A 23,801-nucleotide genomic window follows, 5' to 3' on the forward strand; every position below is an offset into this window, starting at 1 on the left:
TCCCCTCGTGGCCGGCACACGCGCAGGCTGGCACACGGGCATCGCCGCCGGCTACACCATCCGCGCTCCCCAGAGCCGCCGCCGCCGCCCCCTGCCGCCGCCCGCCCCTACGCACGTGCTTGGTCTCGGGCAGGAAGCCAGGCTTGTCCCCCGCGTCGTACCGGGCTTGCTGCTGGCGCCGCCGCTCCAGGAGTTCGCTCACGCTGCAGGGCCGGGCAGAACAGGGCAGGGCAGGATGGGGCGGGGAGGGGGAGGGATTGGGTGGGCCAGGGAAGGCAGGGGAGGGGAGTGGGAAGCAGGAAGGAGGGACAGGGACGTTCAGGAGGCTGTGGACGGCGGGACAGTGGGATGGGGCCAGGAAAGCGGGCCCAAGTCGAGTGCACGAAGCAGGAGCCGGCAGGCGCCCTGGCACGCGAGGCGGGGGAGGGAGGAGGCGGGCGGTGGCGTGCGGCGCGCTCACCGAGGGCCGTACTTGCGGGCGAGGCCGGCCAGGAACGTGAGGGCGTCCCTGCAGGCGCAGGCAGCGGGAGAGGTGCAGGGTGCGGGGCAGGGTGAGCGGGAGCAGCGGCGTGTGCGGCACAGGACTGCCCCACCAAAGCGTGTGGCCACACTCACCGTGACAGAATTTCCTCATAGCCGGGCCTCATCTCCGCCAGGATGTCCATACCCTTGGGGATGCCCTGCGTGGGGGGAGGAGCGCAGGGGGCAAGAGTGAGTCAGCCGGCCCGCGATGTGTCACGGCGGCGGCGGCGGCGGCAGGGCGGCAGCGGCAGCTGCGGCGCAAGACTGGCGGGTGCCCTGCCCGCGGCCGGTCAACCCCAATGGCCAGAGGCACCCCGACAACATGCCGCAGGCCCGAGAGGGGCGCAGGGCAGCACCGAAACCGCATGGGTGACTTAGTCATGCGGTGACCACCAAGGCCCCCAGCCCCCCACCTCTGCAGGATGTGCGCCGCTGCTGTCGATGATCTGCCCAACCATGGCTTTGGGTGGACGGCGGGGTGCAGGGCAAGGCTTTGGTGCTGTCCGAGGGACAGGGGACGAGCGTCGCCTCGAGGTTGCGAGGAAAGGCCGGGGAACGGCAGGCGGAGCACAGACTCGGAAACAACACGCCTTCATTTGAGGGGAGGGCGATGAGGGAGAGGTCTTTGCATAATGCCGGCTGAGTGGGTACGCCGTGCAGAGCAGGGGATCTCGAGACTCGAGGAGCCACCGAATGCATTGCCGGGATGCCTTGTGGTTGCTGCATAGGGCAGGGGGCCTCTCCTTGCTGGAGCCGGTGACCGATCTCGCGCCTCCTCGTTTTTTAGCCTGCCGCAGTTTCTGCAGGCCCCATGTGGCCGCTCGAGACGCCCCTGGTCATCCTGCTGCCGCTGGCCATCGCCCTGTCGCCATCCGCCCCAACGGCGGCGCCGTCGCCGAGCGGCGGCGGCGGCCCGGCGCTCGCGCGCCCCACCTGCGCCACCAGCGCCCACGGCGCCCACCCCTCTGCATCCCGCTACTCCACGGCGGCGCTGCAGGCCGCCATCGACGCCTGCTCCGCGAGCTGCGGCACGGTGGTGGTGGATGTGCCGGGCGCTTACCTCACCGCCTCCCTGCTCCTCTCCGGCTGCGTGCACCTGCACCTGCCGGCCGGCGTCACCCTGCTGGCAGGCACACGGCGGCGCGACTACGGCCCCACCCAGCCCGACTGGTACCTCCTGCGCTTTGCAAACTGCACGGGCTGCAGGCTGAGCGGCGGCGGCACGGTGGATGGCAGGGCCCGGCTGTGGGTGGAGCCTGCAGGGGGCGAGCGGCACCCACGGCATGAGGAGGAGCAGCAGCAGCAGCAAGTGCATCAAGTGGTGGGAGAACTAGGCATCGGGGCGGCCGGCAGCACCCGCCAGCTGGCGGCGGCGGCCCGGCAGGGGCAGCAGCGCTCGGCAGCGCGCCAGCAGCGGCGGCGCCAGGCGCAGCAGCAGGCGAGGGGCAGCGAGCGGGCCCGGGGCGGCCTGCCGCCGCCTGAGATGCCGCGCAAGGCGGTACGCAACTGGCGGGACCCTTCCTGCCCCCGGCCCGATGAGTGCAGGTGCGGGGCAGGTGCACAGCAGCAGGATGCCTCCAACAGGCATAGCCTCAGCCCCACACTGCATTGCCCCCCACCGGCTGCCAGGCCGCCTTGCGCCCCTGCCGCCACCCTTTCCTGCCGCTGCCTGCCGGCCCAAGCAGCCGCCTCCGGCTGCCGCCAGCGCTGCCTGCCTGCCTGGTGCAGGCCGCGCCTGGTGGGAGTGGTGGACTCTGCCGATGTCTCCATCACCGGCGTCACGCTGACAGGTACGCAGTGTGGCAGGTGGCGGGGTTGTGTGGTTGTGCTTGTAGGGGGCGGATCCGTGCGGGCAGTCTGTTGCGCACCGATGTACGGAAGGGTCAGCCCCTGCTGCCGCCCTGCCTCCTCCCCACACCGCCGCCTGCCACCTACCGACACCTACAGGTTGTTTAGGGTTTTTGCACCTGCACCCCTGCAGACCCCGTCTACTGGTGCCTGCACGTGCTGCGCAGCGGCGGCGTGCGCATTAGCGGCGTGCGCATCCGGGGCGACTGGGACATACCCAACAATGATGGTGGGGCGGGTGTGGCGTGTCGCGGCTTGCGGGGGGGCCGGGGAGCCGCTCCTGGGGAGTGTGTGGGCGTGTGACAGTGCGCTGTGGGCGCTTGAGCGCCTCCCACAAGCCTCCCTGGCCCCTGCCGGCTGCCGGCTGAGCAGGCGAACTGCTCCCGACCCGACCCGCCTGCCCTGCCCTTCCCTGCCTGTGGCTGCCACAGGCATCGACGTGGACGGCAGCCGCCACGTCAGCATCTCCCACGCTGACGTGGACACAGCCGACGACACCGTGTGCCTCAAGACCACGGCAGCCGGCTTCCCGCTGGAACATGTCTCGGTCACCGACTGCAGGTGCGGGCCGCTGCTGCTGGGCTCACCTGCTCTTGCGCCTGCCTGCCTGCCTGCCTGCCCGGATCCTGACTGCCTGCCTGACTGCCTGGCTGCTGCCCCTCCTGCCCTTGACCTGCCTGCCCCGCACCTGCTCCCCTGCCTGCCCCCCGCTCGCTCCCCGCCCGCAGGCTCCGCTCCCGCTCCTCGGCGATCAAGCTGGGCAGCGAGAGCCGGGCCGACATGCGGCACCTGCGCTTTGCCAGGCTGGCAATCGCCGACTCCCACCGAGGCCTGGCCATCCAGCTGAGGTCGGTGCGCGCCTGCGCCTGCACCACGCAACGCGCTACCTTGCACACATGCCCGCATGCTGCCACACCCCGCCTGCGGCCCACATGTCTGCCTCCTCCAAGCCGCCCTGCTGCGCCGCCGCCGCTCCGGCAGAGATGTGTGGGCCCCGCTGTTGCGCTGCTGGCTGGTCCCGGCTCTGCGCAGCAGCAGCCCCGCATCTCCCTGCTGCCGAGCGGCAGCGCTGCGCACCTCGCCTGTCCTTCCTCCTTCACCCCGCCGCTTCCTCTCGTCTGCTGTCTCTTGCGCGGCGCCCGCCTGCAGGGACGGCGGCAGCATCAGCGACGTGCGGTTTGAGGGCATCACCATCGCCACACGTTACTACCACCCCAGCTGGTGGGGTGCTGCAGAGCCCATCTATGTCACGGCGCTGCCGCGGGCGCCAGGCATGCAGGTGGGCAGCCACGTGGCTCAAGCCTGCCGCGCAGGCCCGGCAGCGGCGGTACCGGCGCCTGGGATGCCGTTGCACACAGCTGCTGCCGGGAGAGCAGAGCGCTGCGGGCCTGGCAGGCCTGGTGCTTGGCGCTGCCAGCAACCATGGGGCTCGCTGCAGCCGCTGGTGCAGCTGCCGCTGCCATTCTTGGCAGCAGGGGCGCGGCTGACGGAGCGTTTAGTCCGCTGCCGCCTCCTGCCTTGGCCGCTGTGGCTGCTGCGCCTGCAGGTGGGGTCGGTTGCTGATGTCACCTTCTCCAACATTTCCGCCACTGCTGAGAACGGGATCTTCCTGTCCGGCGGGCCCCTGGTTGCCGGCAGCGCGGGCGGCAGCGAGGCTGGGAGCAGCGGGAGGCCTGCCACGGCCAGCCAGCCGGGCGGGGCAGGCGCTGGGGCAGTGGGCAGAACCGCAGGCGGCGCAGAAATGCGGCGGCAGCAGCGGCAGCAGCAGCAGCAGCAGCAGCGCAGTCTGCGCGGCATCCGTATGGAGAGGGTGAGTGTGCGGCTCCGCCAGCGCAGCCGCTTTGCTGGGGGCTGCCAGGATTACCGCCCCAGCAGCAACGCCAGCTTGGGAGCGGGAGCAGCGGCCGGGGGTGCGCACCGCCGCGGCGGCTTGAGCCCAGGCTGGTGGTGGCCCGCTGGCCTGGACTGCAGCAGCGGCAGCACTGCGGCGGTGTGGGTTGCTGGAGCAGACGACGTGCGGCTGTCTGATGTGGAGGTGAGTTAACAAGGCTGTGGCTGTGAGGATTTGGCGTTTACTGTGCTGCCCCGCTGGTTGATACCCGCCTTAGCTTGCCGCTGGTACTTCTGCTTCCACCTGCCATCCTCTGGTGTTTTTTCAGTTTTTTTTTGGCTGCTGTTCCTGCTGCCGCTGTGGTGCAGGTAGAGTATGGGTGCCCCGCAAGGGACGACTGGCGGCGCCAGCTGCACATCGACGCCGCCAGCACCAGCGGCGTGACGCTGCGGAATGTGTCGCTGATTGGCGGCAGCTGCGGCACGTGAGCACGGCAGGGCGCGTGCGTCACATGGCGGCCCCTGGCTGGCGAGCCGGGGCTGGGATGCTATCTCATTTAGATGCCCAATTAGATGCCCACCCGCCCTTGTGCCGCTTCTGCGCCGTTGTACAGCTGCTCATGCTCTTTCTTGTGTCAACAAGGGCGATGCAGCATCAATGAGAAAATGGCACAAACTTGGGCAGAGGTGCATGCAGGCATGGGGGTTTGTTTCCCTGGCCGCAGCTGCCGGCAGCCTAACCCACGATGGAATTTGGCGGCACGTAGGCCCCCGGAGCGTCCCGCTGCGCCGTCCTGGCCTCCCCCGCCCGGTCTGCTGCCACTGCATTGGCCAGCCTGCCTGTCGGCACTGCCGGCCCAAGAACCACCGCCGCCGCCCAGGCGGGGAATGCGGCAATGGGGCGCCACAGCCCCGTGTACGTTGCCAGTTTGCCGGTGGCGGAGGCGGGGCGGAAGGTGGTGCGGCTGAGGTCAGGGCGCACGGTGTTGAAGGCGTTTTGGGCCACCAGCTGCACAGCAAGGTGGGCGGCCGGAAAGGAGGGAGTCGGTTGCCGCTGCTAGCCGCGACGACAACGGCTTGCAGGGCTGGCAGGCAGCAGCGAGACACCTCATTGCGTCCACCCCGGCGGCGGCGGCTCCCCACCTGGGTCGGGTTGCAGGTGGGGTTGGCGGCGGTGCACGCCTCGCCCACGCCCAGCGGCTTGTCGGCGCCGCCGTTCCACACCACGTTGCCCCGTATCACCAGGTTTTTGTCGGAGGTCAGGGATCCGCGGGGGTCGTCCACCTGGAGGTGCTGCCACTGCAAAAGGTCGGGCAGTGGTGGCAGCGGATGTGGCGGTGAGGTGGCGGCGGTAGCGAGGTGGGGTGGGGGTTGCGCCAGCCACGGCTGCCGTGGCCGCGCCCCATGCGCGGCCTGCTCGGCTGCCGGGTCTGGCGCGCTGCCCTGCCCCTTACCAGCCATCGCCCTGTTCACCCCTCACCTGCTGCCGGCCCGGCCTGCTGCCGGCGCCGGCGCTGTCGGCCGCTTGCTGCAGCAGGTTCCGCCAGGCCTCTGAGCTAGAAACAATGACAAAACAATGAAAAAATGTGCCCACCTGCGACTGCGTGCCGGGCGGGTTGTAGATCACGTTGTTGATGATGAACACGTTTCGGTTGGGGATGGAGGTGACGGGGCCAACCGTGCGCGGGCCCCACCCGCCCAGAGCCTTGTTGGCGGAGCACACGCGCGGGTTGCCTGCGGGCGGGGCGGGGCGGGCGTGCACGGCTGTGGGTGGCACCTGGCGGCGGGTTCATGAAATGTGTGGGCCACACAGGGCCTTGCTCCAAGCCCTGACGGTCCCTGGCAGCGCCGCGGTCCGAAGACAGCCGCCGCCGGCTTGGCTGGCCGCAATGGGGGCACAGTGCCAGCGCCTCGGCAGCATCACGCCTGCCGCCTCACCATCGCACGTCCGCTCCCCAAACTTGATGTCGATCAGGTGGCTGCGGTTGCCCACCCCCACCAGCGTGTTGTAAGCATACATGCAGTTGTAGCAGCCCCACACGCCGAAGCCGGCGCCCTCGATGTTGCGGATGAGGTTGTTGTACAGCTGCGGTACAAGAGGAGGAGCCAGCAGCGGTGAAGCGTGGTGCAGCAGGGCAGTGTTCAGCGCAGCGTCCCAGTCAGCACTGGCTGAGGGTCGGCAGGGGCAGGAGCGCATCAGGGAAGCTCACATGGTGCAGCTGCCAGCGGTACAATGCAGGCCTGCAGAATCATCATGCAGTGCCGTGCGGTACATCGTACCTTTATGTCGTACGCCTCGTACTGCAGCCAGGGCGCGTCCATGAACTCGAAGCCGGTGCCCTGGCCCGCCGCAAAGCCGGAGGAGCCGTGGGTGTGGATTTCGTTGGAAGCCACGATGAAATAAGCTGAAGGGGAGGACGGGAAGGGAGGGTGCAGGAGGGGGGAGGCAGCCAGGAGAGGTGAGAGGTTCGAGACGAGGTGGGTAGAGGGAAGGCAGGGAAGGGGAAAAGAGGAGATTATGCGGGAGTCCTGACCGCGTGAGCCGCCGCCGGCTGTTGGCAAAAGGAGGCAGAAGGCAGGGCGGCATGGCTGGGCGCACCTGAGCCACCCTTGAGGTACACCCCCCACTCGGAGTGGTGGAAGCGGGAGTTGAGGATGTGGCCGTACTGCAGCGAGGGGCGGTACAGGGAGGATAGGGGCGGTACAGGGAGGAGTGAGTGGGGCGGTAAGGTGCAGGGACAGCAGGTGCGCCTTCGGCGCAGCGCAGCGCTAACGGCATCGGCAGGCGGCTTGGTGCCACCTGTGGTGGGGGGTGAGCTGGCAGGTGTGCAGCACAGCGCAGCTCAGCACAGCGTACCACCAGGCAGGCCGCGAAAGCTCACCCACCTGGCAGGACACGCAGTCAAAGGCGTTGTCGTTTGCCCACCCCGCCACTGCGGCACGTGTGTGTTAGGGACGGCGGGAGGCGGAGGGTCGGGGAGGGGCTCAGTGGGCGTGCCCGGGGGCAGGCAGCAAGCGGGGTGCCCCCTGCCTGCCGTGCATGACTGGCAGCAGCACAGCGAGAGAGAGCCAGGCAGGCAGGCAGCGGCACTGCGGAGGGGCCCGGGCATGAGAGGCAGCGAGGCCCGCCACCAGCGGATGCAGCGGCGGCAGCGGGGGCGCACCCACGCCCTCGATCCACACCCCGCGGCACTGGTTGATCTTGATGGCCTCCTGGACCCCGCAGTCCAGCCACGACCCGCTGGCGCACACGCCCTCGGCTGCGGGGGACGCAAGGCAGGGAGCATGCGTGTGTGTGTGTGCGCGCGTGTGTGTGTGTGTGTGTGTGTGTGTGTGTGTGTGTGTGTGTGTGTGTGTGTGTCTCGGTGAGTGTGTTGGGAAAGGCACGCCGGCATGCTTCTGCTGAACTCTCAGCAGCGGCACTCGAGGTGGTGGGCGCGGGCAGCAGTGCCGTGACGGCAGGGCCAGCAGCGCAGCGGACACCGCTCCTGCCGGGGCAGCACGGTGCCAAATGTATGGATGGATGCCCTAAGACGTCCGCCGCACACACACACACAGAAGCAGACTGTACAGACACACAAGCCGCACCTGTGACGTTGCGCAGCAGCAGGTTGGTGCACCTCTCGCAGTGGAAGGGGTCTCCCGGGGCGCGGATGATGAGGCCGATGAGGTGGAGGTGCCTGCGGGGAGGCGGCAGCATGCTGAGCGGGAAAGCTCAGCGCGGGCGTGGCGCGCCGGCACAGCGTGGCGCCCCCAATGTGGTCCACATAGTGGGATGCCTCCCCATGTGGCACCCCATTGGCCCCAGCTAGCTCAGCACGCCGGCTGCTGACCGTCCCCAGTGGCGGAGAGAGGCAGCTAAGCCCACCTGACGTCGAAGACATTGACAGGGGCCTGCAGCACGACAGACCCCCTCCCCTCCACCGCCTCGATGATGATGGGGGCCTCCCGGCTGCCCCACCGGCTCTCCCAGTAGTGATAGACTGCAGGGCAGGGGGTGGGGGTGTGAGAGGGAGGGCCGGAGTGCGAGTGGAGGGAATGGCGGCAAGCGGGCAGGCAGTACAGGGCGGGCGGTGTGTGGGGAAGCGAGGGGTACGAGAGCGGGCAGGTGCGCAGCATGCGCAGCGCACACCCATGCACAAGCACACACACAAAAAAACAGGCGCAAGGCTCACTTGCTGAGGGCGGCAGCGTGCCGCGCAGGATGTGGATGTGGTAGCCGGCGGTCAGCGCGCGGCTGGCGGGGATGCGCAGCCAGGCGGCGGCCAGCGTGCGCAGCGCCTGGCTGCGGCTGCCGCCGCTGCGGCTGTCGCTGCCCTTCACGGGGTCCACCCACAGGTGCTTCATGCCAGCAGGGTTGCCTATGTCGTAGGGGCGGCCGGTGGGCTTCTGAACCGTGACGGCCGCGGCGGTGACCGTCGCGTCGCCGGCTGCTTGCGCCGCCGCCGTCCCCGCTGCAGCCGCGCCTGCCAGCGCCCGGCCGTGTCGCGCGTATCTCCATCCGCCGGTGTCTCGTGATGCGGCCGCTCTGCTGGCAAGGCACGCCAAGAGCAGCCAGGCGCAGCAGCAGTGGCACATGGGTGTGCCCGCCTTTGCACCCATACCGCTGGCGCCGTAAGTTCAAGAGGTCACGATGAGCAATATGCAATCCTGAACACTCGTGTGTTTGCACCTCACGCCTGCTGCGGCATGCCGGAGCTGGGGCGTCGACCGGAGGAAGGTTGAGGAAGGTGGTAGCTGCGGCGTAGTCTCCGGTGAAAGCATGTGTGGAATGGATGCCGGGTGAGGTTGGGGGCAGCTGGTCAAGCAGCGCCCTGATGCCCCAGCCGGCAGCACACCGCCTCCGCCTGCGCCGCCGCCGGAGCTTAAGCCGGCAACAGCAAATTGGATGCGGTGAATGCCTGAAAGCACCAGAACGCAATGCCCGAATGCAACACACAGACGCCACAGCATCCAGAGTCCTTCTTGCGAAAGGCTGCCCACAACAACGCAGCCACGGCACCGCCCCATTGCCGGCAGCAGCGGCGGCTAGCAGAGCCCACCCTCCGCCCATCTGCCTCAGGCAGCCTCGCGGTGGTTTACAGGGGCACCACGCCGGCATCATGGCTCCAGCCGCTTCTGGCTGCCGCTCACGCCGGCAGGGGCACGACGTACGCGCCTGGCGCATCCCTTGCCGCGGCGGCCCGAGAGGCACCGTCTCTGTCCCGCGGCACGGAGTTGGTCAGCCGGCCCGTGGGCGAGGCGGGGCCGCCCGGCGCCCAGGGCCCAAAGGCCGGCAGCGGGCGCAGCAGGCGGGCCAGGCCTCCCAGGCCGCTGGTGCTCAGCAGGCGGGGGAAGGACGCGCCCGCTGCCAGGGCAGGCTGCTTGGTGTTGAAGTAGTTGAGGCGGCGAAGCGTCGTTTCGTTGCAGGTGGGGTGGGCGGCGGCGCAGCCGGCGCCGTCCCCCAAGCCGATGGGGTGCTCCCGCGGCCCGTTCCAAAACAAGTTGCCCCTGCAGGGGTGAGCGGCCAAGGGCGGGGCGGCAGCGCTCGGCAGCCGCAACGCCGGCACCTGGCAGCCGAGCGCTGAGCGGTGCCAGCTGGCGCTATTGCCCCGCCGCTGCCGCCGGCTGGATTGCCGCGGCATGCTTGCATGCATGCATGCATGCATGAAGGAAGGCAGGCAGGCAGGCAGGCAGGCGGACAGGCACGTAGGCTCACCGTATGATGAGCCCACTGTCGGCATAGATGGTGGTCGGCAGCCGCCCCGCCAGGTTGCCTGCTGTAGGTCCAGCCACCGACAGGTGGGTCCACTGCAGGTCAGGCCGGGCGGGATGGCAGGCGGTGCGGTTTGGTGTGGTGGAGCGGGGAGGCAGCGGCGGCGAGCAGCGGCGGCGCCGGCCTGATGGGCAGCCGCAGGAGGAGGCCCGGCCCCTCTGGCCCGCTGCATCTTTGCCGCAAGTTCCTCTGCAGGCACGCAGATTGCAAACGCAGGATGCGGAGCCAGCGGTGCCAACCAGCTTGCAATCACCTCGGAGCCTTTCCTGCCGTGCATTCATTCATTCATTCAGCACACAGACCGGCCGCCTCTTGCTCGAGGGCGGCCCACTTTGGCCTGGGCAGCCCGGGCCGCCCTCCCCCCCGGGCGCATGTTCGGTGTTGGAGGGGTGTGCCCAGCGATAGGGGGGCCCTGAAGGCATGCGCCGAGGCCGGGAAGCGTGGTTCGGCGCTGCTGCACGCTTGGCGATTTGAACAGAACCACGTGCCGCCGAGCTGCGGCCGCAGTTTCCGGCCCACGGTCTACGGTCGCAGCCACGGGACTCGGCGGCACGGCGTTTGGGCCCAAGCTTGCTGCCGCCGCCGCCGTGCCCGGGGGGCAGCGCGGCGGCGGCGGGGGCACGCTGCGACGCCCCCGTGCTGCCGAGTTGCGGCCGTAGTTTCCTGCCAGAAGCCCACGGCCACAGCCACGGGACTCGGCGGCACGGCGTTTCGGTCCACGGCTTGCTGCCGCCGCCGTCGCAGGGGTGCTGCCTGCGGCGGCGGCGGCACGGCGTTTGGGTCCTCGGCTTGCTGCCGCTGCCGCCGCCGCAGGGGTGCTGCCTGCGGCGGCGGCGGCAGCGCACGTGGCAACCCCCCGCGTTTCCTTGCCTCCCATCCACCGGACCCCGTCCTGCGCTTCACTTTGTTTAGGGAGGGGCTGCTCACTGCTCATTGCTCATTGCTCATCGCACACTGCTCAACGCTCATTGCCCTATATCCCACCCAGCCGCAGGACTCTACTGCCGCCCGCGCCCCGCCCCATCTGGCCGCTTGCGCGCCCCATCCCCCCTCGATGGGGCCCGCCCACACCGGGGCCTCCCCCCTCCCGACCACTGCTTTCTCAACGGCCCCGAGCCGGGGCTGCCCTCATTGCATACATAGTGCGCCTTTCCCTGCTTTTCTAGTGACCTAGCGTTCCGCACTGCCGTTTGGCCAGCCCATGCTCCCGTACCGTTGCGTTTCTCCCCAATGCGCCATGCCACTTTGCCAGTCATACACACGTTTCGATGCGTGCCCTGTCAGCTGCTTGCGTTGCATGTCGCCTTGCTCCACCCCTGTTTTATTGCTTTCTCTGCTTTCGCCCGGTTCCCGTCCCGTTTCGGCGGGGAGTCTATGTTGCAAGCTAGTTCTTGCTTTACCAGACTTTAAGCCCACACAAGCAAGAGCGGTAGGGCGGCGGGTTGAACACCAGGTTGTTCAGCAGCAGCACGTGCTTGTTGGGGATGCTGATGTCGGGGCCGCCGGGGCTGGGCGGGCCCCAGCCGCCGGCGGCGTGGTGGGCGGCGCAGCGGGCCACGTTGTCGCCTGCACATGTGTGGGGTTGCGGGGCCAGGGTCAAGGGCGGGCAAGGGCGCCGCCAACAGCATCAAGCACGGCGGGATGTGCATTAGGTAGTGCCGGCGGCGGCGGCGGGCTGCTGCCCGGGCAGCAGCGGCCCCAAGCTGCCGTGCTGCTGCCGCTCACACCCCACCCATCCCACCCCCCTGCCTCACCTGTGCAGATCCGGGGCCCGTACGTCACTTCGATGGTGTGGCTGCGGCGCCCCACCCGCACCAGCGTGTTGTGTGCCAGCAGGCAGTCGTAGCAGCCCCACACGCCCAGCCCCGCACCCTCCACATCATGTATGTAGTTGTTGTACATCTGCGGTACAGGCACAAGGACAGTACCGCGTAGAGAAGGCGGTGTAGGAGGGATGGTGCGCATGCCATCGCTTAGCAGGTGAATACTACGAAACGGCACTGCGGCAGGCGCTCATGGGCCCAGGGCAGCAGAGGCGGCAGACGCGGCGTCGGCGTCGGCGGGCCTGCGAGCGGCACACATCCGCGCGGCCACCGGCACCGCCACCACCCGCACTGTTTCAGTCAGCATGACCAAGCCGAGCAAGGGGGGCACGCCTTGCCTTCACATCATACGAGTCGTATCGTATCCAGGGGGACACCAGGTAGTCAAAGCCGGTGCCCTGCCCTGCGCTGAGCCCCGACTGGTCGCAGTGGTGCACCTCGTTGCCTGCCACCAGCCAGTGGGCTGCGGGGTGGGGTGGGAATGGTGTGTACGTGTGTGTGTGTGTGACGGGCAATCGCAAGCAGCGGCGGCAGCAGTGGCGGGATGCAGTAGGGCAGCAGCAGGGTCGAGAGGCGGGCGGGCATGGCGGTGCTCCAGAGTTTCAGAGCAGGGCAGCTGCAGGCAGCACCTGAGCCGCCCTTGACAAAGGCGCACCAGCCGCCGTGGTGGAAGCGGGAGTTGAGGAGGTGTCCGTACTGCGGGGCAGGGCTCAGGCTCATTTTCGGGGCGACTGTGAGGGTGTGCGAGGGTGGGGGTGGAAGGGCATTGCCACAGCAATAGCGCAGCAACGAGCCAGTGCCAAAGATGACCACAGCACAGCACAGCGCAGCACAGCCCAGCTGACCTGGCACACCATGCAGTCAAAGGCGGCGTTCCAGCCCCACCCAATGTCTGCGACAGGGCGTGCTGCGCCGGGCGCGGCGCGTCGGTGTGTGGCAGGGCAGCCAAGCAGCCAGCAGCCAGAGCAGGCTGCGGGCGGGCCGATGGCCAGTGCCCGGCAGCAAGGCATGCCGCCAAGCAACCGGGAAGCAGGCATGGCCCGCCCCTCGCACACCAGCCAGCCAGACCAGCACCAGTAGCAGCGCCCACCGGAGTCCTCCACCCACACTCCCGTGCACTGGTTCAGCTTGGCCGCCTCCTGCACCGGGCATTCCGTGTAAGGGCCGGGGCACAGACCCCTGACAGTCACGCTGCAGGGCAGGGTGGGAGGCGGGAGGGTGGGCAGCCTGAAAGGGTCCGTGGTGTGATCAGGGCGCATGCCGCTGCGCAGCGGCAGCAAAGCGAGCTGCAGAGCACGGCGAGGAGCCGACTCAGGTGGCGTCGGCGGCAGTGGCAGGGCCGGCGCTGCTCCCAGCCTCACAACTCCCTAACCCTGCACCTCCGCTGGGAAGTCCCGTTTACCCGCGCAGCAGCAGATTAACGCAGCGCTCGCAATGCAGCGGGTGGTCCCCGCCCAGCTCAAAGCGCACTCCGATGAAGTACAGGTGCCTGCGGTACATAAGCAGTGCATCAGCCAGTACTGAAGCCTATGCGGGACAGGTAGCCACCCTGCTCCCGCCCGCCACCACAGCTGCTCATGCCGCCGGCGTGGCCGGCGCTTGCCTGACATCGTAAATGTTTGCCCCCTCCAAAATGGTGCTCCCCCGCCCGTCCTCTGCCTGGACGATGATGGGCGCCGCCCGGCTGCCCCAACGCCCCGCCCAGTCCTCGTACGCCGGCACTGCAGCAAAGCATGGGGGCCCAGTGCCGGGCAGAAGCGGCGGCGGGCATCATGGGAGGGCAGAATAAGAGGGATGAAGTTGGGCTATTGCCAAGCAGTACGAAGCTGCCGACATCATCCTTCTGTATCCCCGAAACACTGCCAGCACCCACTCATGTCTTGCTCCGTCATCCTTCCACGCTTGATGCGGATGCGGTAGCCGGCGGTCAGCGTGCGTCGGGCGGGGATGCGTCGCAAGGCGGCCCTCAGCGTGCGCAGCGCCTGGCCGCGGCTGGCGCCGGTGTTGGTGTCGCGGCCTGCCGCCGGGTCCACCCACACATCTTGCACCGTGATGTTGCCTATCTCGTAGGGCTGGCCGGTGGGCTTCTGCACCGCGACGACCGCGGCGGTGACAGTCGCGTCGCCCGCCGCCGTTGCCGCCCCCGTCCGCGCTGCAGCCGCGCCAGCCAGCGCCCGACCCTGCCGCCCGTACATCCATCCGTCGGCGTCTCGTGAGGCGGCCGCGCTGCTGGCAAGGCACGCCAAGAGCAGCCAGGCACAGCAGCCTCTGCCTGGTGTGCCAGCCGGAACACCCATACCGCTGGTGTCGTAACTTTCAAGCGGTTCGCGATAAGCAACAATCAAGCCTGAACACTCCTGCATTTGCACCTCGCACGGCATGTCGGAGCTGCGCGGCCGTCCACCGGAGGAACGTGGCCGTCCATGCAGCTTCGCACACCCACACCCTGCTACGAGAAGGCATGTAAGTGGGGCCTATCTGGATGCCTGTGGACGCCTGGTGAGTTTGGGGGCCTGGGACGGGCAGCGCCCTGATAGCCAGCCAGCAGGCACCTCCTCCGCCTCCGCCCGCGCCGCCAGCGCTTAAGCCGCCGCATTTGCATTTTTGGATGCGGTGACTGCCTGAAACCATCAGGACACAATATCGGAATGCATCGCAGCTGCTGCTGCCCTGGCTGGCCTTTCATCGGCAGGCTGCCCACAACAAGGCTAGGCCGCTACAGCCTCCGGCCGGCCCACCCCGCTGGCGGCTGTCGCTGGCATCTCGCCCATCCGCCCATCAGACGGCCTCGCGGCGATCACAGAACCTCTGATCACTTATGCTGCTTCGTTCATCGCTCCAGATTGGCAGCTTGGGTGGGGGGTTTGGCTTTGTCGGTGTTTCGTTTCGCGAGGCGGCAGCCTTGCTGTCTTCTGTCGCATTCCACAGCAGTAGCTGGAGGTGAGGGGCCGTAAAGCTACCCGCATTTCCCGCGGTGCGCGCACTTGCAGCCGGCCAGCGAGTGCCTGGCGGCTGGGCTGGCCGGCCCTCGCTCCCCGGCTCTCCTCCAGCACGGCAGCATCACACCAAGTCGCCACAGCCAGCCATCGAAGACCATCGGCTGCACCGCCCACTGCCGCCGCCCGCCCCTGCTCCTGCCCCTCCGTGCCGCCACCTGCTCCCCACCCTCCTCTTGCATGTGTCCCTCCCCCCTCACACGCTTCTCCGCAGCGCCATGAAGATCTACACCAAGACCGGGGACGGCGGTGCCAGCAGCCTGTACAGCGGCGAGCGGCGGCCCAAGGACGACGCCGTGTTTGCTGCGCTGGGCGACGTGGATGAGGTCAACTCAACGCTGGGGCTGGCACGCGAGCACGCGCGCCAGCTGGCGGGCGCGATGCGTCTGGCGCAGCAGGTACTGCGGGGGCGGTGCTGGGCGCCCAGGCCAGGGTGTGGAGCGGGTCGCATGCGCCTGCCGGCCCGGAGCTGCCGCCAGCCTCGCTCAGTCGCCACACCTGAAGCGCCTTGAACCTTTTCGACCTGCCAACCATGCAGCTGGAGGTCATCCAGTCCCGGCTGTTTGATGTGGGGTCTGCCGTGGCCACGCCCCGCCCAACTTCTAGTGACCATAAGCTGCAGGTGCGCCCCGCACGCTGAGGCTTGCTTGTTCTGGACTCACAAGAGGCACAGCCCTGCGTGCCGCCACCGCCTCGCCGGGCCTACCTGATCCGCCGCCTGCCCTGCCCTGCTCCTTGCAGCGGGTAGCGTTCAGCGAGGCGCATGCGGCGCAGCTGGAGAGGTGGATAGATGAGATGATGGAGGAGCTGCCGCCGCTCACGCAGTTCATACTGCCCTCTGGTGGGCGCGCCCGCATGCCATATCTGCTTCACCGGCCTGCCTGCATGCATGTCTGCATGTCTGTGGCAGCTGCTGGGACCCGCGCTGTGTGTGCTGGCCGGTTGTCTCTGCCTGCCGCAGGTCCCCCCGCTGCCCAACGCGTGCTCGAGCCGCTGCCCCGCCGCGTGCGTGCAGGCGGGCTGGCCGCCGCGGCGCTGCACATGTCGCGCAGCGTGTGCCGCCGCGCTGAACGCGCTGTGGTCCCGCTGGTACGGGACCAGGCCACCGAGGCAGCCGTGGCCATCTATCTCAACCGCCTCTCCGACTACCTGTTCACCGCGGCACGCTATGCAGCCCTCAAAGCAGGGGAGCCGGAGACTGTGTGGGTCAAGGCGGCGCCTGCGGGCGCCACCTGAGGGTGCGCCAGGAGAGGAGGGACAGGGGGGCGATCCTGGCAGCCTGCTAAAGCTTCACCTCCTGTGTACTGTCAGCAGCCAGTTTCTTGCTCAGATTTTGTTGTTTGCTGCTGTTGCCGCTCTGCCGGTCCATTACCGCGGCTGCGTGTGTGGCACCGCGACTCTGTGCATAGGGCATGCGCTCTGCTCTGCTCATGAGGTTGTAATTCAGGAGGACACCGTGTGGAGGTCAACAGCAGGAGCCGGCATCGATATGCACACAGGCGGCGGTCCTGCAACAGGCTGCCGCCACTGGTAGCATCTGGCGCCTGCGTCTGCCGCACACACCTCCTGCCCCACACTGTCAACACGCGCCTCGGGGAGTTGACAGCTTACACAGGCTAAGCTATGTCTGAGCTGGAAGCCAAGCAAACATGCACCCACCAAAAACTCACTCAGCGCACCCCGCGGCCAGGATGAGCCCGACAATGGGCGGCGGCAGGGACGTGCCCAGTTCCTTCTGGGCACGGTGCAGCGCCAGCGCCGCAGTGCGCAGCCGCTGCACATCTGGAGGCGGCAGGTGGCGCACCAGCTGGCACGCCTGCTCAGGCGAGTGCCCCAAAGCAGCCGGCAGCGCTCGGCACAGGCCAGGGCAGGGGGCTGGCACCAGCGCCCACTCCCGCCCGGACAGCGGCGGGCGGGCGATGACAAAGTCGGCATAAAGCGGCAGGGCCGGCGGGCCGGCAGCAGACAGTGATGAGAGGATAGACGGGGCTGGTCCTGCCGCCAGAAGGCAGCGAGCAGCAGCCAGGATTTCCAATTCATCATCACTGTCCAGGAATTCATCATCATTGTCGCCGTCAGTCAGATTTGATAAGGCCAGCTGCAGCGGAATCCTGCCTGATCCGTCAACAGCCAGCGCTGCTCCGTGTGCTGCGGCCAGCAGCACCTCACATGTTGCAGGGTGGCCTTCGGCTGCTGCCCAGTGGAGTGGAAGCCTGCCGTAATTGTCAGCTGCTGTGGTAGCAGCGCCTGGCACCGCGGCCAGCAGCAGCTCGCATGCCACAGTTTGCCCGTTGTAAGCTGCACGGTGCAGTGGAAGCCAGCCATAATTGTCGGCTGTTGTGGCCGTTGCTGGCGCTGCGGCCAGCAGCAGCTTGCATGCCCCTGTTTGCCCATAATAAGCTGCCCGGTGCAGTGGAAGCCAGCCATCACTGTCAATTGATGTTACTGCTGCTGGGGCTGCTGCCAGCAGCAGCTCGCATGCCGCAATGTGGCCTTCACTTGCAGCCAAGTGGAGTGGAAGGCAGCCATCACTGCCTGCTGCTGTGGCCGTGGCTGTGGCTGGCGCCGCTGCCATGAGCAGCTCGCATGCCGCTGCGTGGCCCCCGTAAGATGCAAAGTGCAGCGGACGCCAGCCACAGTTGTCAGCTGCTGTGGCTGTGGCTGGTGCTGCGGCCAAGAGCAGCTTGCATGCCGCAGTGCGCCCCTCCCCGGCTGCCAAGTGGAGTGGAAGCCAGCCATCATGATCTGCTGTTGTCGCCGTGCCAGGCGCTGCGGCCAGGAGCAGCCTGATGGCTGCCGTGTGTCCTTCATTGGCAGCCATATGCAGCGGAATGCGGCCCTTGCTGTCCAACGTTGTGCCCAACTCTGCATCTGTCGTCAGGAGCAGCTGGATAGCTGGTGTGAAGCCAAGGAAGGCCGCCGCATGGAGCAGCGTCAGCGAGTCTGCCCACCGGTGAGCTGCAGTCCAGGGAAATCACGGCCATACGTGTGCGCAGGGGGTTGTCAAGGGCAGCAGCACTGCTGCATTGCAACAACCAGGCGCCACAGGGCTCACTCTCAGGCGGGCTCCGTAGCAACGCTGTACAGGCCTGCAGCTGCTGCACCAGCTGGCAGAAGCTCGTGGAGCCCAGCTCGTGGTTTTCGACAGCGCACAATTGGAACCTGTAATGCAGACGTTAAACAATAGGACTTGCATGCTACCAAGGATGCTCCATGCGGCGGTGGCACACGAGACAAGAGGGTGAGCAGCCGCTGGCGACGCCCATCCCGATTTGCTCACCTGAGAGCAGCCCACGGCGGAGGCTGTCGCTGGCGGTGCAGCTGCAGCGATTCAAATGCCACTTGACCATCAAGGGCCTCCATCACTACAGTGCAGCCCGAAGAAGGGCCAGCTGCTTGGAGCCGAGCCAGCAGCCTCCTGTGCCTCGCTGCTTGCTAATCACACTGAGCGCAGGGCAAACACCCTCCCAACCCTGCCCAGCGCTCACTCACGTGCCAGCACATCACACACCAGGCGAGCGTCCTCGGCCGACAGCAGGTCTTCCACCTCGTGCTGCTCGCCATTGTGCGGAAACAGGACCTGAGGCAAAGTGGGACGCGGCGGGCGGGCGGCGACGGTGAGAGGCGGGCGGCGCTGCCCCACCAAGGCGGCCCGGGTAGCCCGGCGGCCATCACCCACCTTGAACGTGCCTCCCCTGACGGCTTCGATGGCGCCCTTGGGCCCCGCGCTGCCGCCCGCGGGCATGTTTGCCTGGGCGAACGCTAGCCAAACGGTGTAGAGCCTGCCCCTGGCAGTGGAAAGTGCGTGCTAGATGGCGCTGGTGCAGACGAAAGCAGTGGAGATCGGGGCAGGGCTGGCCCGCATCATGAGGCGCCGCCGCTGCGCGCGACGAGCCACCTGCTGGCGGCCTCATGTGCTCCCTGGACTTCCGGCCCGATGTTCCTGCCTCGGCGCGGCGTTCTTCTGCTCCGCTCCCTCTGCTGGGAGTCGTCTGGAGCGTGCAGCGTGCCCCTTCTCACCCTCCCTCCTACGGACCGATCGCCACCTCCCCCGCACAGCATGCCCGCGCCGTGCGCCTCCCAGGCCAGCCTGGCCGCTCAGGCGACCGCCGAGGGCAGCCTGCTGGCCGCCGCGCTGGCCAAGGTGCGTGCGCTGCCCGAGGCGGAGCGCCCCGCCGACGCCGACGCCTGGCTGCGGTGCGAGGAGCTACAGGATGACTTCAAGCGCCTGCTGGCCGGCTGGCGCGGCTGGCCCAAGGACGGGCGGTGCGAGGGCAGCGTCAGGGCGCTGTGCACGCTGTTTGCAGCCGTGGATGCGGCGCCGGCGGGGCTGGAGGTAGGTGGTTGGGAGGAAGGAGGAGCCCTGGCTGCCGTGCAGCGCGGCGCTCGCCTGCCGCCTGCACCCAGTTGTTCACCCCAAGCCCTCTGTCTCCTGCTGCCTGCAGGTCTTCCTACCCACCCAGGACCGCGACCGCTGGGACACGCGGCTGCTGGGCCCCGCTCTGCTGCCCTGCCCGGGCGGCGGGCGCAAGCGGCGGCACAACGCCCAGCTGCACAGGCAGATCTGGGGCGCCGACCACATTCGGGACGCCAGCAGCAACGTTTACGGCGCACGCCCTCAGCCCGACGACTTGCTCAAGTGGATTGGCTACGGTGGGTGGTGGCTGCGCTGCTGGCTTGAGCTGGTGGCAGCCGCCTGCCCGCAACTGCCTATGTGCTTGCCTCGCCCATCCCCTGCCTACCCATCTCCCCGCCCGCCTGCCTGCCTGCCTGACTGCCCGCCTGCCTGCCTGCCTGCAGCCTACTATTGGTCCTTTGGGGCCAAGGCGCCGCTGGGTGGTGGGTTTGAGTATGAGGTCACGGTGCAGAGCTACGTGCTCATGTCCCAGTGCGGCCTTGCCCTCAAACAACACCCAGCAGGCGGTGGCGGCGCGGCTGCAGGAGCTGGGCAGCCCGCTGACGAGCGGGGCAGGCCTGCGCCGCCTGGCTGGGCCGTACATTGCCTGCGCTGCAGCAGCCTGCTCTGCCTGCAATGCGCGTGCCTGGCAGGCCCCAAGGCAGCGCCAGCAATGCTGCGAGTCGCGGCCCTCCCTCGCCATCCTCGCCCGCCTCCCCTGCCCGGCCTGCAGCCCCCGCGCTGCTGCACTTCATCCACCACCAGAAGTGCGTGATGGCAGCCACCATGTTCCACCACCCGCAGGAGCGCCTGCACCAGCAGCTGCAGGTGCGTGCGTGCGGCTGCCGCCTGCTGGGCTTGCCGCCTGCTCGGCCGCAGCAGCTGCTGCTGTCCTCGCCTCTCGCCGCTAACCTCCTCGGATTGCCTCATAGCAAGGCAACATGCAGTGATAGCGACGCCCCACATTGCGCAAATTGGCTCGGGGCAGCGTGCCGCAGCGGCACCACCAGCTGCCGCCAAGCGCACGGCCGCCTGCACCTCGCATGCAGATGGTGGCTGGCACCAGTATCTTCCACTACATGCTGCTCCTGCGCCCCTCCTCCCCCCGCTCCTTCGCCATTGTGGCACACACCCTGCTGCGCCTGCACCTGCCTGAGCTGGCGCTGGTGGTGGCAGGCGAGGGCGTCCTGGCGGCGCAGCGGGGCGAGGAGCAGGGCGGGGCGGCGGCAGCAGAGCCCTACCACGCAGCCCAGCTGCAGCTGGCGGGGGCCAGGGCGCTGGCGCATGGCGGCGCGGGAGGCGGCGAGGTGGATGTGGGGAGGCTGAGGGAGGTGAGGCGGGGCAGGGCCCGGCCCCGGCGACTGCCTCCGGCCTGCCAGGCGCACGCCAGCAAAGGCAGACAGGCCAGCCTTGCCTGTTGATCGCCGTACCTGCAGCCGAGCCGCCGTCGTTTGGGTGGCTGGCCAGGCCGCCTGCTGAGCGCGGGCAATGAGAGCTGCCTGCCGACCTTGCCCTCCTTGCCTTCCTCCCTGGCTGCAGGCGCTGGAGGCAGCCGGGGCTAGCATGGCCCGCTGCCGACCCTGGCTGCCCACCGCTCTCAAGAACGAGCTGGCCAGGAGCCGGGCGGAGGTGGGCGTGGGCAGGCAGGCGCTGGAGGCAGCGGTGCAGGTGCGCGGTACCATGACCACCACGCCACGGCAGCAAGCCGCGCTCATGCTTTGCGTCCCACAGCTGGGTTGCAGCATGCTTGCTGAGCGGTCGGCGCACCAGAAACGGCCGTGTACTGCAGCAGCTGGGCAGTTGCTCCCTCTCTCTGCACTGGCCTGCGGCCCTGCCGCAAGAGCCAGCACGCCGCCGGTCGGGTGCAGGCCGGGCGTGCCACGCTGCCTGTGGTGGAGCTGGCTGAGCCGCTGGGGGTGCTGGTGGCGCGGGGCGAGGCGCACCTCCGTCCGACAGATGAGGTGCCTGCGGGCAGCGCCTGCTGTGGGGGCGCGCGCGCTGCCGCTGCCGCTGGGGGCAGCGCCGGGACACCGCAGGGCGATGCTGCTTGGCGGCAGAGCTCACAGGGCCGCTTTCTCTTGACTCGGGTGCCCGCTCGCCTCCCCGCTCGCCTCCCTGCTCACCCCATCGCCGGCGTGCTCCTTCCCGCTCCTGTCACTGCCGTGCAGCCTGGCCAGGGCGCGCGGGAGGCCTGCGGCTGCCCCACCTGCCGCGCCAGCCGCTCTAGCCGCTGCGCCGGCTGCGGCAACGTGGTGAGCGAGGTGAAGAAGTGCGGCGGGTGCAGGGCGGTGGCCTACTGCAGCTGCCAGTGCCAGGTGCGCTGGGCGCAGCCGTGGCTGCCGCCAGCCGGCCTGCACTCTGCAGTCCTGCTGACACAGCTTGCTGGCCTGCCTGAGCTCTGCCGGGCCCGGCATGTGCAGAGTGCGACCGCCTGCTCCCACAGCTGACAAGGCAGCCTACACGCCAGACAAGGGCGCACCTTCTGCTGCCCTGCCGCAGGCGAGGCACTGGCGGGAGGGCCACAGGGAGGAGTGTGCGGCGATGGCGGCCCGCTCCCGCTAGAAGAGCCCCCTGAGCCGGCTGGTGCACAGGCGCTGGCGCCGAACCAGCACCAGCCGCGCCCCTCGGCAGCAGGTCGAGGATGGAGGAAGAGCAGCGCCAGGCAGCAACGGCAGCTAGGATGGAAGGCAATGGCGGCCAGGGCGGCACCAGCCGCAGCTAGTTTCTTAGTGCCACTGCAGTGCAGTTTTTCTCCCTGCGGCGCCCAAAGGCCCCAAGGCCTTAACACGCCCATCGCTTTCTGCCGCCGCAGCAGCCGCTGCCAGCTGCCTGCACGCCGCCTTGTGCCTGCGCCAGGCACCGCGGCTGAATGCCTCAGAGCGCTACCAAGGCCGCCCCTCCTGCCCCACACTGTCCACATCATGTCAGATACTGACAGCTTTACACAAGCTATAAGTGAGTCAGAACATGAAAGAAAGGCACAAAAAAATGCTCACCCGGCACACCCCGCAGCCAGGATGAGCCCAACAATGGGCGGCGGCAGGGAAGTGCGCAGGTCCTTCTGGGCACGGTGCAGCGCCAGCGCCGCAGTGCGCAGCCGCTGCACATCTGGAGGCGGCAGGTGGCGCACCAGCTGGCATGCCTGCTCAGGCGAGTGCGCCAGCACAGTCGGCAGCGCTCGGCACAGGCCGGGGCAGGGGGCGGGCACCAGCGCCCACTCCTGCCCAGACAGCGGCGGGCAGGCGATGACAAAGTCGGCATAAAGCGGCAGGGCGGCGGGCCCGGCAGCGGCCAGTGATGAGAGTATGGGCGGGGCTGGGCCTGCTGCCAGGAGGCAGCGCGCAGTAGCCAGGCTTTGCAATCTGTTGTAAAGCAAGTTATCATCGTCACCAAAGCCAGTCAACTTTGCTATGCACAGCTGCAGCGGAGTCCTGCCTGATGCGTCAACAGCCAGCGCTGCTCCGTGTGCTGCGGCCAGCAGCACCTCGCATGCCGCTGCATGGTCATCAACAGCAGCCAAGTGGAGTGGAAGCCTGCCTGTGCTGTCGGCTGCTGTGGCCGTGGCCAGAGCCGCAGCAAGCAGCAGCTCGCATGCCGCTGTGTGTCCGTGGGCGGCTGCCTGGTGCAGTGACAGCCTGCCGTCATTGTCAGCTACTGTGGCCGTGGCTGGCACTGCGGCCAGCAGCAGCTCGCAAGCCGCTGTGTGGCCATTATTGGCTGCCAAATGGAGTGGAAGCCAGCCGTCATTGTCAGCTGCTGTCGCCATGGCTGGCGCTGCTGCCAGCAGCAGCGCGCATACCGCTGCATCCCCATCAATAGCTGCCAAGTGGAGTGCAAGCCTGCCGTCATTGTCAGCTGCTGTGGCCGTGGCTGTGGCTGGCGCCGATGCAAGCAGCAGCTCGCATGCCGCTGCGTGGCCCCCGTAAGATGCAAAGTGCAGCGGACGCCAGCCACAGTTGTCAGCTGCTGTGGCCGTGGTTGGGGCCGCTGCCAGCAGCAGCTCGCATGCCGCGGTGTGTCCCTCATAGACCGCCAAGTGGATTGGGAGAGTGCCATCATTGTCAGCTGCTGTGGCGGTGGCAGGCGCTGCGGTCAGCAGCATCCTGATGGATGCGGATTGTCCCGCCATGGCAGCCATATGTAGCGGCGTGCGGCCCTTGCTGTCCAATGCTGTGCCCAACTCTGCATCTGTCGTCAGGAGCAGCTGGATAGCTGGTGTGTGGCCAAGGAAGGCCGCCGCATGAAGCAGCGACAGGGAGCTTGCCCACTCGTATCCTGCATCTCAGGGATCATGGCCATCCGTGTGCGCAGGGGGTTGTCTAGGGCAGCAGCACTGCTGCATTGCAACAACCAGGCGCCACAGGGCTCACTCTCAGGCGGGTTCCGTAGCAACGCTGCACAGCCCTGCAGCTGCTGCACCAGCTGGCAGAAGCTTGTGCTGCCCAGCTCGTCGTGTTCAATAACACCCGAATGGAATCTGCAATGCAGACATTGAATCAAGTGGGAATCATATGATACCGAGGATGCTGAATTGACTGGTGGTGCAGGAGACAGACGAGGTCGTGCAGCCACTGTAGAGGCCCAACCCAACTTGCTCACCTGAGAGCAGCCCACGACGGAGGCTGCCGCTG

The 23,801-nt window shown here is 68.2% G+C and overlaps 6 protein-coding genes across 6 annotated transcripts in view; 3 read left to right on the plus strand and 3 right to left on the minus strand.

Annotated features, from left to right (window-relative positions):
* Positions 1 to 980, minus strand: part of CHLNCDRAFT_49305 (hypothetical protein) — a gene marked incomplete at both ends in the record, with an annotated part of 5,732 nt that extends 4,752 nt beyond the window's left edge. The window contains 4 exons of the mRNA XM_005851915.1: positions 21 to 203; positions 461 to 508; positions 616 to 680; positions 936 to 980. Coding sequence (XP_005851977.1) covers positions 21 to 203; positions 461 to 508; positions 616 to 680; positions 936 to 980 — 341 coding nt within the window. The remainder of the gene's footprint in view (positions 1 to 20; positions 204 to 460; positions 509 to 615; positions 681 to 935) is intronic.
* Positions 981 to 1,453: 473 nt separating this feature from the next.
* Positions 1,454 to 4,240, plus strand: CHLNCDRAFT_8203 (hypothetical protein; the record flags this gene model as incomplete). Its single annotated transcript, XM_005851598.1, has 8 exons — positions 1,454 to 1,831; positions 2,228 to 2,312; positions 2,504 to 2,599; positions 2,802 to 2,931; positions 3,099 to 3,218; positions 3,520 to 3,649; positions 3,917 to 3,997; positions 4,151 to 4,240. Coding segments are annotated over 8 exons (1,110 nt in total), but the record flags the coding sequence as incomplete, so codon positions are not given.
* A 696-nt stretch (positions 4,241 to 4,936) lies between these two features.
* Positions 4,937 to 8,547, minus strand: CHLNCDRAFT_18721 (hypothetical protein; the record flags this gene model as incomplete). Its single annotated transcript, XM_005851916.1, has 11 exons — positions 4,937 to 5,209; positions 5,344 to 5,499; positions 5,795 to 5,934; positions 6,139 to 6,286; positions 6,481 to 6,605; positions 6,800 to 6,866; positions 7,087 to 7,133; positions 7,365 to 7,455; positions 7,796 to 7,880; positions 8,069 to 8,183; positions 8,376 to 8,547. The coding sequence occupies 11 exons, from the start codon at positions 8,545 to 8,547 to the stop codon at positions 4,937 to 4,939; spliced, it is 1,419 nt and encodes a 472-aa protein (XP_005851978.1).
* A 2,804-nt stretch (positions 8,548 to 11,351) lies between these two features.
* CHLNCDRAFT_49308 (hypothetical protein) lies at positions 11,352 to 14,075 on the minus strand (the record flags this gene model as incomplete). Its single annotated transcript, XM_005851917.1, has 8 exons — positions 11,352 to 11,521; positions 11,710 to 11,857; positions 12,123 to 12,241; positions 12,408 to 12,474; positions 12,624 to 12,685; positions 12,869 to 12,969; positions 13,181 to 13,267; positions 13,648 to 14,075. The coding sequence occupies 8 exons, from the start codon at positions 14,073 to 14,075 to the stop codon at positions 11,352 to 11,354; spliced, it is 1,182 nt and encodes a 393-aa protein (XP_005851979.1).
* Positions 14,076 to 14,992: 917 nt separating this feature from the next.
* Positions 14,993 to 16,010, plus strand: CHLNCDRAFT_49309 (hypothetical protein; the record flags this gene model as incomplete). The annotated part of the gene is made up of 4 exons (XM_005851599.1): positions 14,993 to 15,172; positions 15,313 to 15,396; positions 15,516 to 15,615; positions 15,790 to 16,010. The coding sequence occupies 4 exons, from the start codon at positions 14,993 to 14,995 to the stop codon at positions 16,008 to 16,010; spliced, it is 585 nt and encodes a 194-aa protein (XP_005851661.1).
* Positions 16,011 to 18,834: 2,824 nt separating this feature from the next.
* Positions 18,835 to 23,801, plus strand: part of CHLNCDRAFT_49310 (hypothetical protein) — a gene marked incomplete at both ends in the record, with an annotated part of 6,510 nt that continues 1,543 nt past the window's right edge. Inside the window, 9 exons of the mRNA XM_005851600.1 lie at positions 18,835 to 19,110; positions 19,220 to 19,427; positions 19,575 to 19,697; positions 19,904 to 19,998; positions 20,220 to 20,501; positions 20,710 to 20,838; positions 21,339 to 21,485; positions 21,670 to 21,703; positions 22,099 to 22,225. Coding sequence (XP_005851662.1) covers positions 18,835 to 19,110; positions 19,220 to 19,427; positions 19,575 to 19,697; positions 19,904 to 19,998; positions 20,220 to 20,501; positions 20,710 to 20,838; positions 21,339 to 21,485; positions 21,670 to 21,703; positions 22,099 to 22,225 — 1,421 coding nt within the window. The remainder of the gene's footprint in view (positions 19,111 to 19,219; positions 19,428 to 19,574; positions 19,698 to 19,903; positions 19,999 to 20,219; positions 20,502 to 20,709; positions 20,839 to 21,338; positions 21,486 to 21,669; positions 21,704 to 22,098; positions 22,226 to 23,801) is intronic.

Source organism: Chlorella variabilis, assembly GCF_000147415.1.
Source record: "Chlorella variabilis unplaced genomic scaffold CHLNCscaffold_1, whole genome shotgun sequence".
NCBI lineage: Eukaryota > Viridiplantae > Chlorophyta > Trebouxiophyceae > Chlorellales > Chlorellaceae > Chlorella > Chlorella variabilis.